Source organism: Saccostrea cucullata, unplaced genomic scaffold (assembly GCF_032062105.1).
Source record: "Saccostrea cucullata isolate Sc308-1 unplaced genomic scaffold, CSIRO_AGI_Scuc_v1 ctg312, whole genome shotgun sequence".
In the NCBI taxonomy this organism is placed as follows: Eukaryota; Metazoa; Mollusca; class Bivalvia; order Ostreida; family Ostreidae; genus Saccostrea; species Saccostrea cuccullata.
In genome coordinates, this window is record NW_026929887.1 from 211,322 (window position 1) to 223,718 (window position 12,397).

At 33.0% G+C, this 12,397-nt stretch overlaps 1 protein-coding gene across 1 annotated transcript in view; it reads right to left on the bottom strand.

The window, feature by feature from the left end:
• Positions 1 to 1,381: 1,381 nt before the first annotated feature.
• Positions 1,382 to 12,397, bottom strand: part of LOC134282393 (uncharacterized) — a 34,385-nt gene continuing 23,369 nt past the window's right edge. Inside the window, exons 12-20 of the mRNA XM_062764789.1 lie at positions 7,603 to 7,651; positions 4,598 to 4,670; positions 4,280 to 4,424; positions 3,885 to 4,060; positions 2,727 to 2,808; positions 2,592 to 2,611; positions 2,310 to 2,366; positions 2,016 to 2,108; positions 1,382 to 1,867 (exon numbers count right to left, since the gene is read on the bottom strand). Coding sequence (XP_062620773.1) covers positions 1,812 to 1,867; positions 2,016 to 2,108; positions 2,310 to 2,366; positions 2,592 to 2,611; positions 2,727 to 2,808; positions 3,885 to 4,060; positions 4,280 to 4,424; positions 4,598 to 4,670; positions 7,603 to 7,651 — 751 coding nt within the window. The 3' untranslated portion in view covers positions 1,382 to 1,811. The remainder of the gene's footprint in view (positions 1,868 to 2,015; positions 2,109 to 2,309; positions 2,367 to 2,591; positions 2,612 to 2,726; positions 2,809 to 3,884; positions 4,061 to 4,279; positions 4,425 to 4,597; positions 4,671 to 7,602; positions 7,652 to 12,397) is intronic.

Genomic DNA, 12,397 nt, shown 5'->3' on the forward strand with positions numbered 1-12,397 from the left:
CCTGTCCTTCAAAGAGTGTTCAGTAGGGAAATTGTCCGTCATAATTAAATCAAAACACAGGAAATCTATTAGAATAAAGCGTTATTAAAGTTGTTTAATGATTATTAATTTACATTGTATTCTCCTGTATTTGCTTTTTCTTTGTTTGTTTATGTTTCTTCCGATGGAAGACCTAACTTAGGGTTCTCCCTTTAGCCTCGAGCCTCTCATAAATCACAGAGGATCAAAATTTGCAGACGTTTTAATTCCAAATGCAACTGCATGGTACAGCAGTGCAAGTATGCACATACATGCTCTGTACCAAGCTGTTCTGACAAACACCCTGCTACAGAACATGCTATATTAAAATCATATAAAGAGACCATCTGATCTTATCCTCTCTGCCAGGAGGAGGAATGTTCCAAAGACCCCAATGGAAATTTTATCACTGAGAGAATTAAAAATGGTTTTGATATTATTGACCCAACCTTATCCCCAATAACAGCTAAAATGTAAAATCACCCTTTCTTCTTTTAATTCGGAACTATTTGATAAAGCTACAGACCAAATTCTTAATGAAATTGCTGAAGAAAATTATTATTACAACCTGTAAATTCTAACCTCGCATTTTACCATCAAAAATGTTTTGCAAGTGTAATTATTTGCACTGTAAATCAACTAAATAATGCTATCAAAATAAGATGTTGTATGGTGAACCAGATCTAACCAGATTTTGTTTCCTTTCTCACAAAAGGAAACATTAAGAAAATCTGGAAAATATCAAAATTAACAAGGAATCCTGTATTTTGCTTAAAGATACTGTTAGTATACTACAAGTAGTAGTGTATTGTATACAGAAAAATGTTTGAACCTGTTTTATTTTCTTCCCTTTCACCCTCCTCACAAGTTTAAACAGAGCAAATTCAATAAAAGCTGTATAATTTTTTAAACTGAACTGTGACTGTGTGAATTTTAAATTGGGCAAGATTGTTTGCAAGTGTGAATGGGCAAAAATAACACGGTGAAAATATTCCTCTGTATACAGTTTGCTATTCCGCAACTTGGTGGAGAGCAGCTTCCACTATATCAGGTATTATTTGAAAATACTGTAAACCTATTACATTTGGATTTGTATTCTTTTTAGTGGTTTAGGTGAAAAGAAACTTCTGCTAACTCAAGTACACTGCTAAATGGCTTGCATAAATATTCATAAGAACATTTAAAAAAGCTATAAATTCACTACTAATTTCAAATCTGTGCTAACATTTTCTCAATTAATAGGAAGAAATTCAATGAAATTGAAGACCAAATGTAATACATGCTAAATATAATACATTTACAGTACCATACACAAACATTAAAAAATATCTCACCTATACTAATTTGTTTAAAAATCAATTTCTGCCATTAAAATAAAATGTAAATGCAAAATACAAGACACTTAACTTTAACCTACAATTACATCTTGCTTTATAATATGTAAATCTATGTGAATACATATTTATACAGTTAAGCCTTGCGATCTCCAGCGTGTATTGTAATTTAAAATGCTACATTCACATCTAGTGAATATAATCAAGATTTGTGCATATCTATTGGTTTGCTCGAGGAAACTTCAGTAAGTTTCAATCAGAAAGTACAACTTTCATTGCTCCTAGCATTCAAAATGCAGAACCTTAATGACTTGTAAACGCTTTTATAGACTGATACTTCATCAACTATAAACAGACCCCATTTTGGCTCTTTTTTTGAGTTGAGCTGTTGTTCATTCAACACTATGCTCCTCTTCCTGCTAAATCAGCTTTCCGCCACACAAAGAACACCTCTTCTCATTAAATCAGCTTTCCCCCACATAGCGAACACTCCTGTGATGGCATCCAAGCAATATCTGGAATAAAACCAGATCTATTTATTCTATCTTAAATCAAATTTCCATGTAATTATTTCTCCATAATAACCTCATGTGTTCAGTTTGGAGTTTTTGGATAGGAAATTTAATGAGAAATTGCTTCACCTTGCTTTTAGTCAAGCCATACCTTTCAACATCTCAAAGGATGATGCCAAACTGTTGCAATTTATACAAGTCCTGTACGTCAATGAACAAGGCAAAAAGGTTAGACAACACATCCCTGTAAAAAAATTAGCTTTAACTAATCGCCCAATATGCAATGAATTACATATTTCTTCATACAAGTAATTATGCTTTTGTGTTTGTTGCTGTTCATATCGTCAATATCACTTTGGAAATTGAACTGTACCATTGCATTCTTAAAAATCTTTAAACGTAACACGTGAACTCTTTTGTAACAAAATCTGCTCTAGTGTATTACCAAATGTATGGCCATTAGGACAAATCCAGGTCAGTTCTTCTTCCTTCAGAGCTGTTGCTAGTCAGGAAAACAAGATCAGTTATAACTGAAAAACACTATTTCTTCATGAATGGAACAGACATAACTTTAGTATTTTTATGCCATTAACTTTAAACCTGTCAGAATTTTCTGGTTTAACCACAATTTTGTGCTAAAAAGCTTCTAATGCTTCTCCAGTCCTAAAAATTGCTTTCAATGTACAAATTACTGCATATAGGAATTATGATACTTTTTTTTAGGTACATGTAGATGCAGTATTTTCCCTTTATTTCAAAGTAAAGAATTCAATCATGTTATGAAGGATAACAACAGGCTAGGGGCTGAGGTTTATCATAATTAAAATCTCTGTGGACCTAACAACAAATTTTTATTTCAAACTGATTTTTGTCATATTTTGCATTGGGAAATGTTTCTCCTTGGTCATTCTGCCATTTAAGCAATGCACTCAATATCTTCATCTCTGAAAACAAAATTTTTGTTTCATTTTAATTTCAAACAAAAATTTGCTTTGCAATGCATTTCACCATTCTCTATTTCGTATATAAAATAATTTTAGAAAATTATCTTAACCAATGCATATTGTCTTATTTAGGCCAAAAAAAATTAATTAAATGTTTCTCAGGCCAAAAAATTCAAATTTCAATGCGGCAGGCAGACTTTTTTTTTTTTTAATTTCAAACAAAAATTTGCTTTGCAATGCATTTCACACTCTATTTCAAGCCATATTGTTCAATAAAATGATTATATCTGCATTTTTCTTAATTTTTTTCTCTAAATTAGTTTTAATATGTATTCAACTCTAAATAATGTTATTCTAAACATTTATTTAAAAGTTAATTCATAAAATACTGTAAATTAAGAAGAAATATATTGTTTTTCTAATAAAATGGGCTGTTCACCTTTGTGTAAAGGGGAATACCTGTTTGTGTCTTTTACAAGTTGTGAAAAATAGCAAATTGAGTTATTTGTGTGAACTGCTTACCTGTTTGTGTGAATGCGGCCATTTTTGTGTAATGCGGCAGTGCCTGTTTGTGTATTGATTAATTTTTTATGGCCTTATTTATTTTCTTTTTACTCTATGTCAATGAAATAAGTTCAATTCAAATTATGAAAGATCACAAAAAAGATCACAAAAACATTTCCCATTTAATAAATGGTTTTTTGTACCAAAATACTGGAAAACTCTTTCATTAGCACAGTCACAACTCTTCAAAGGAAATGGGCTGTTCACCTTTGTGTAAACTGCCTACCTGTTTGTGTGAACTGCCTACCTGAACTGCCTACCTGTTTGTGTGAACTGCCTACCTGTTTGTGTGAACTACCTACCTGTTAGTGTGATCTGCCTACCTGTTTGTGTGAACTGCCTACCTGTTTGTGTGAACTGCTTACCTGTTTGTGTGAACTGCCTACCTGTTTGTGTGATCTGCCTACCTGTTTGTGTGAACTGCCTACCTGTTTGTGTGAACTGCCTACCTGTCTGTGTGAACTGCCTACCTGTTAGTTTGATCTGCCTACCTCTTTGTGTGATCTGCCTACCTGTTTCTGTGAACTGACTCTGTTGTGATCTCAGAATTGCATCAAACACCTTCTCTACATGCTTCATCAGAATGACTTTAGACAGCTGAGATACAGTTCCTTTGGCCAGGGCCGCCTCATGAATTCCTTCATCAGTTGTTTCTGGGATGTGCAATTGTATTGTCATTATAAAGTACCTGAAAAATACTTGACATTTAACTTGTGCTCCTAAACAGTTCATTTTCCAGAGCCTGAAAACTGTTCTAGACACCCTTATTTAAGACATAGGAACAAGAAACATTAAAATTTTCTTGAAAACATTTCTATATGTACACATTTTGCTCTAAATTTTCAACAGGGCATCAGTTAATATATGCATACCAAAAAATATGAAATGCAGTGCATCCATACATTACCTTAACACACGTAGAAGTTTGACAGGCATAGTGATCCATTTGTGTGACTTGGACACAAAGCTGGTTAGGGAGGGGATGATATTGACTCCAGACCAGAGGCTGTGTCTGAAATACTCCAGGACATCAGGGATACTGTTCATTGGGACTGGAACAGAAAAATATATTATTCTAAATAATACTGTACTTCTTTGTTATTTTTCTTCCCCCATCACATATCATTATAAACACATTTCTTCAATAATTAGCTTTACGTTCCTCAAACACTTGAATTAATTCCAATGTTTTAGTTGTTATCAGAGAGGTATGAGGATAAGATACCAGTCTCATCTAGTAACAGTTGTTCTGCGGTTTTCCTCTGCTCCTCTTCTGATTTTATAGACAACGTGAATACCTGTAAACAAAATGAAACACTTACTAACAGTTTCTACAATATATTTGGTGCTTTATTTTTTTTGTAACTGTAATAAGAATTGTTTCCAATTTCATCATTTTCTTTCCTGTAAACAATATATAAATCAATTAGTGTTGGCAACGAGTACCCGGTTAACCGTCGAATGATGTGATTATCGTTTAGTAAAACTGCTATTCGGTTACTCGGATAAAATAAATTCTACATAGTAAAGGCATAAAAAATGAATGTTTTATAATTTATAAATGTATACTAACTTACACATTTCCCGAATTTTGGGTACCGTTAGACTTGATCTAGTGCATGGTTGTAGTGGATCAAATTGTTTTGATTAGTTTTCACAGATTATATAATTGCATGACAGCTTTGATTTCTTGGAGTATACATATTTTGAAGGCTTGAGTTATAATTACCTCATTTGATAATTTAATGAGATGCCGCTGAAGACATGATAAGCTTGGAGTTTCAAAATCTGTTAAATCACCTAAGCTTAAAATATTCGGAAACCAGCGATTTACTGGACACTCTACATATTACATATGTAACTATTAATTATGGAATATGTAAATAATTATTCTACTTGATTGCGGCATATTTCGGGGTCTGAAAAGGAAAGTGTAAAATGGTGATTGATGATGACGTATTTATTTGTCTTCTTCGTGTGTCCAATTCCCTATTAATTTTCTTTATTTTATAATCATAAATATATGACTAGATGCGATCTCGTTGCGAGCAACGAGTAGGTCTTCCGTCCGATATCTCGTGGAATAAGACCTGTGTTGGGATAATTCCATTAATAGGATAAAAATGTCAAAAGGCACAAAAATTTTTCTTAATCACGAAAGTGGACCATTCCGATTACCTACACTTTCATGAAAAAGGTGGTATGTTTCACAAAAAAAATAAATTCTTCGATCGCTCTACGAGAGTCAAGGAATAAGATTCCATTATGTTCACTAACTTGCATTGAGAAAAAAAATGTTTATATAGGTCAATTAAACGGTCTTTGAAAAATAGTTATCTTTTAAAAAAAATGTTTTCTAATTGTAACAGTTGTCCTTTCTATTAATTTAATTTGACACAAGTGTGCATGGGAAAACAGTGGTCACGTTTTGTACTTACTATATATATACTTTTCTTGAAAAACTATTAATTATAACTATGATTTAAGCTATGTGTTTCTGTGATGCAAAACAAAAGATAGTAGATATTGTACTTAATTTGCACATTAATTCTTTTCCATTTCTACTTTGAGAAACAACCAAAACCAATTAAAGAAGATTTGTAAGATGACCTTGGATTATAAATGTAGTTTGACACAGAATTGCAACGAACCTACGACGTGACAATCCAAGTATTCCTACACATTTCATTGCTCCTTATGTTACTTTCGTTCAAGCAAACGCTAGACTGCCTCTGTAAACTCCTATTGCGAAATGTCGGAATTGACAGAGACCGCTTCAGATTTTTGAATGTTAATATCTCGAGTTTGAATTTATCAATTTACAAACAAATTATATATTCAGCCTAATTAGAAAGTTTTCTATCAACCATACTAATATAATTCGAAAATATTGAAAAACAAAAAAGTTTAAAAATTCGACTTTTTAAACTCGCATGCCGTAACAACAGGAAGTAGAGACGACGTACGAAAGATCGCGTCCTGGATAGAACTTATCACGATCTATAATCCCTGAAAGTTTCACAGTGATATCTTTTACCGTTCTTGAGATTATGCGCGAACAAAATGTCATGTTAAAATCAGAAAATTGTCCGTAACTTGTCACCAGAAAGGAATTTCCAAAAAATATCTCAGATAAAATAATTTCAGATAACAACACATTGTTCCTGCAAATTTCATGAAAATCCATCAAGTAGTCTTCGAGAAATCGCGTGCACAAAATTAGATGGTCAGAAAAATAACAATAATAACGAACTCAGGCGAGCTTCAACACCTTTTGCGCTGGAAAGATATGGACTCAAAAAAGCAATTCAGCAATCCTTCCTCTACCTTCACTGAAAATCTCAAGTCAATATCTTCATTTGTTTTTCAGTGATTGCCAGGACAAGCTGACCCTCTTAAAATCAGGAAATCGTCCATATCTCACGACTGGAAGTGACGGCGTACATATAAAAAATTTCCAATAAGGTTCAGACCAATATCTATCAGATCTGAAAGTTTCGTGAAAATCGACCGAGCCGTTTCCGAGAACTCGCGTGCACAAAATCGGTAAGGAAAAAAAAAAAAATAATAATAGGGAAAAAGAAGCCAAACGAAAACAATAAGGTCTTCCGTTTCCAACGGAAGACCTTAATGATATCGTATGTGTGTATTGTAAATATAATGTCCCTATACAGTGTATTTGTGCATTACTACTACTGATAAGTATAGAACAAGATAAATAAAAGATATTGATACTTTTACCAAAAATCATCCGAGTAACCGGGTACTCGATCGGAAGATGAAGCGAGTAAACGGTTGCTAAAAATCGTCCGATTTGCCAACACTAGAATCAATGAATCTTTTTATATGCTTTATATCTGTGCTCTTAATTCTGTGCAATCAATACAAAATATATATATATACTGTAGTACTTTTTCCCGCGTGGTATTAATATTTTACGCTATGTACGCGGTATCAAATTGTCCGCGGAAATTTTTCCCATCGTACTCAGAATACTTGTAAGTATTATAGTGAGATTCTAAGATATCAGCGTAATTTTCTACCCGCGGATTAAAGAAAAATAGAGATTCCGCGGAATTATGACCCCGTGGAAAATAGTACGCCTACAGTATATATATACATGTAATGCACAGAAAAAAATTGAAATAAACCAAATCAATGAATCTTATTTTATGTTTTCAAGTTTTTTCGTTACCCTTGAACTTTTTTGAAGGATTAGTTGACACTTACATGCATTGGCTGCCTTTTCATGAATTTCAGATCAAATTTTTTCAGTGGCCTGCAAATTCAAAACTTCATAAATAATATGTGAAGAATGAAGTTATTGTAGCAATACAATTAATTATTTAACTTGATTTGGTATCAAATTTAGAGCTTAAACGAATATCATAAATCAATACTCGTGAATTTTATTAGTATTTAAATATTAAGTAAGGTAATATAGGAGTTATGCCTTTTCATTTCCTTGCAAATCTTTTTTGTTTATTACTATATATATAATTATGACATGTGTAAGAAATAAAAGTCTGTTCACGTCAGCAAAAAACAAAAATTAGAAAAAGAAGATTATCAACAATCACTTTACTTCTTTAAATTATTTCACTGTATTGCAATTTGATTACATAAAATGCTTGGTCATCGAACCTGAAGCTGCTCCCCATGTTTACTGTTATATTAATAAAACCAAAAAACAGTCCATTTCCAGAAACGTCTTGTTAACCGATTTAAACTATATTTGAATTTAAAATATAACATTCTCAAAAATAAAGTGCCCCGCCACAGCATGATACGCCCGTCAAATATTGTTCAATAATCATAAATTGGTTAGGATGCAAGAAAATCAGGTAGCCTTGATTAACAGATTGACACAGATTTCAATTATCTATTTTCCATTTCTTATTATACATCCTAAGAGACTTACAGTGTAGGGATTGACTATAACAAATAATACTAGTGAGACATGACTGCAATTTGTAGCAAATATATAAAAATTAAAATATAATTTTTTTTTTCAATTAACACATGTATAATTAGTTTTAATCATATTGTACAATACTAATTTAGTTTTAATCATACACTAAAACATCAATTTGTTTTAATTAATTACACCAATACGTAATATCGCGATTACCTTGCAGTTATCTAACTTACTACCGCTCTTTTGCGAGGGAGTCGAGAAAGCTCAAATCTCACGAGATTACCGGGGCACATGGCATTGTTTACAGTAGAGACAATCGAATGATTTGAACAATTTTATGCCGAAAGTACAATGTATTGCCAAGAATTGAATTCCAAATAGTAGATTGTAAGATAAAAATTAGTTTAAAACATTTTAACAGCTTTAAAATGCGAGATTTTCAATGAAAATATAATGAGAAGAGCCCGCTTAGTTAAAAATATCGTAAAAAATGTAACATTTTAGGATTAGCCCCTCTCAAAAATTAATTAGGCTGGTTCAGCGATTGTTAAGGAAGGTATTCCACCTGGATTTTAAACTTATCTGTCCTTATAAATTCTACAATGATCGATCTTGCATTGTATTCAATAGTACATTTGTCCCCAGCCAACAGATGTTTTCTACCTCTATCGCGAAAGAGTTCCGCTAAGTTAAGTAATCGCGATATCAAGTATTGAAAGATCTTTATCTGGACTAGCCATCAAGAACTCTTAATTAACACAACAACTAGAGGCCATTTCTTTTTGCCCAACTCCCAAGAGATAAATTAAGATAACTGCTGCACCAAATCTAGAGGTGCTCTTAGCTCCTGACAATAAACTCATTAATTTCTCTCTAATTTGACATGCAAATTACTGCTATCAAAATTCTTCTTGACCAGTGCTTGATAATTAAGCCCATGGGACAAACTGAATTCCTCTCAAAGCATAAACATTTGTTACAGATTGCTGTAAAGTATATAATGAAAAAATAAGTTTTTACTTAATTTAATGTTTTTTAATAAGGATACAACTACAGGTGACTCTCGATGGCTCGAACTCCGATCTCTCGAAGTTCTCTATCTCTCGAAGTGAACCTCCGGTCCCGTTTTTTCCCTCTATATAACTAAGCAAATTTACTCCTGATCTCTCGAACTTCCATCTCTCGAAGTTCTCTATCTCTCGAACCAAAACCTGGGTCGCGTTACGCATATTTCATTGAATTTTACTCTCTGTCTCTCGAAGTTGATTGCGCGTGTATACACGCCAATCAAGCGTAAAATTGATGCAGTCTGGACTTACCTGGAAACCGTAAAGGCCTTGGTCTGGCATGGAGGTGTTAATTGGGTGTTTACATAGATGACACTACACCTGTGGGTCGTCAGTGTGTTGTTTTATTTAATTGGTTATTATTCACGGGGTAAATTAAAAACAAATTCACAACTTATTTTGAATTGAAACCGAGACGATAATTATTTTAAAATTAATTTATAGCGAGCGCAGCGAGCGTCGCGAAGCGACGCTCGCGAAGCGAGCTCAATAGACTAACGTGTATGAACAGAGGAAATTCGGATTGAAATCTGTACATACGTCAGCGAAATTTCTCTGTGAAACCTTCCCAGAATTCCCACACTACCCAATGACCTTTGCGCGAATAAATCAAAAATAGTAAAAAAATTAAAGGAACATTGTTTCTTACCGAAATCTTAACGAAATGATTTTGCCATACCTTATTCAAAAAAATACCCCCATGACACAACACTGGCCTTCACCTTGCCCTTCGGAAAAGATACAAATGACGTCACCGGAAACTTACGAATTCTGACGAAGTTATGTCGGTTGCTTCCGTGAAACTCGGCTTCAACAAAGCAACTTACATGAAAAGAACAATTTATTAATGCAATCTCTTTTCCATAAAACTAAAGTTTGCGATCTAAGTCAACAGAACTTTTTAGCTCATTCTGACGTCAGACTTTCGTCACTTCTACGGTTCGGGTATTTCCGATTTTGTCGGAAACTTCCGAGAATTTTCGAATCTCGATCCCGATGCTTGGGAAATGATTTCATTTTGTTGTTTTGTTTTATTCTTTTTGCTTTTTTTCCTGAATGATAGACAGTACACGTGTAGGTTTATGATAGTAAATAAACTGCGCTCGCCCCAACGGTCACACCGTAAAACATATTAGATGTTCGTTTTAGTAAGTTCTCATAGACTATGAACTTTCATTTTGATTATATAGAGTCTACATAATCCCAGTATGGGAAATATTACACAAGAAATTCTTTTCTCAAGGACAGAATACCGATTAAGAAAAATCTGGTGAACACTGGTGAAGGACCCGATCAAGCCGCGGAATAGCCAAACTACAATTGCTATTCGGGTTTCATGTAATCATGAAATAGGAACAAATAAATATTGAATCTTTAGGAATTCGTTTTATTTATTTGAAATACAATCATTGTTGTTGAAATCAAGTAAATTACCTGTAAAATACGATTGAAGACGTGCAATGACATTATTAACATATACTTCCGGTATCTGTAAAAGTAGAACTTCGATGATCGGAACTGAAAATTCCGGATTTTATTTACTTTCCATCTCTCGAACCCCTCGATCTCTCGAACTTTTCTCGCGGTCCCTTGAACTTCGAGAGATCGAGAGTCACCTGTATATTTTTACATTTTTTAGGATTATGAAATTTAGAATTTAAAAGACATAGTTTTTTTAAAAATTCATTTTAATTAAAGGTCACAGTGACCTTAAAATAGGCCGCGACACACCTTCTACTTTAGATGTATACTTTTGCTAAGTTTGAAAGCTCTAGGTCTAATAGTTTTCTAGTTATGAGCCGGACAGGATTTTTCCATATTTTGCTATAGCAACTTTGTTGCAAATATATAAAAATTGAAATACAATTTATTTTTTTTTTAATGAACACATATATAATTAGTTTTAATCATATTATACAATACTAATTTAGTTTTAATCATACACTAAAACATCAATTTGTTTTAATTTCATTACACCTATTGAAAGATCTTTATCTGGACTAGCCATCAAGAACTCTTAATTAGCACAAGCAACTATGAGGCCATTTCTTTTTGCCCAACTCCCAAGAGATAAATTAAGATAACATCTGCATCAGATCTAGAGGTGCTCTTAGCTCCTGACAATAAACTCATTAATTTCTCTCTAATTTGACATGCAAATTTCTGCTATCAAAATTCTTCTTGACCAGTGCTTGATAATTAAGCCCATGGGGCAAACTGAATTCCTCTCAAAGCATAAACATTTGTTACAGATTGCTGTAAAGTATATAATGAAAAAACAAGTTTTTACTTAATTTAATGTTTTTTAATAAGCATACAACTATATTTTTACATTTTTTAGGATTATGAAATTTAGAATTTAAAAGACTTAGTTTTTTAAAAAAAATCACTATAATTAAAGGTCACAGTGACCTTGAAATAGGCCGCGACACACCTTCTACTTTAGATGTATACTTTTGCCAAGTTTGAAAGCTCTAGGTCTAATAGTTTTCTAGTTATGAGCCGGACAGGATTTTTCCCTATTTGGCTATAGCATCTTTATTAAAGGTCAGAGCGACCTACTTTTTGTGCGCGACACACCGTCTACCCAAGAAGTATGAGTTGACAAAGTTTGATAATCCTAGGCCTAATAGTATTCAAGTTATGAGCCGGACAGGAATGGACAGACGGACGGACACGAAGCCTATAACATAATACGTCCCGTCTTAAGACGGGCGTATAATAATAATTTAGTGTATATTTTTAACAAATGATTTCTGCAATTATTTGTAAAACAATCCATTTGTTAATATGGAATATCTATCTATATTTATAAACCTTTTCTTACTTTCAGTGTAAACACAGTGATCTACATCACAGTCACAGATCAGAGATATGAAATTTACAAACCATGAAGCTGATGCAGCATGTTTGGCTTGTAGATGATTAATCAATTTTTACATTGTCTCTTTACATATCAGGCTAATGGTACTATGTGGACAAAGTTTACAAAATGATTTGTCTTTGCTTTTGTTTGGAGAGAAATGCTCCTTTTTCCATT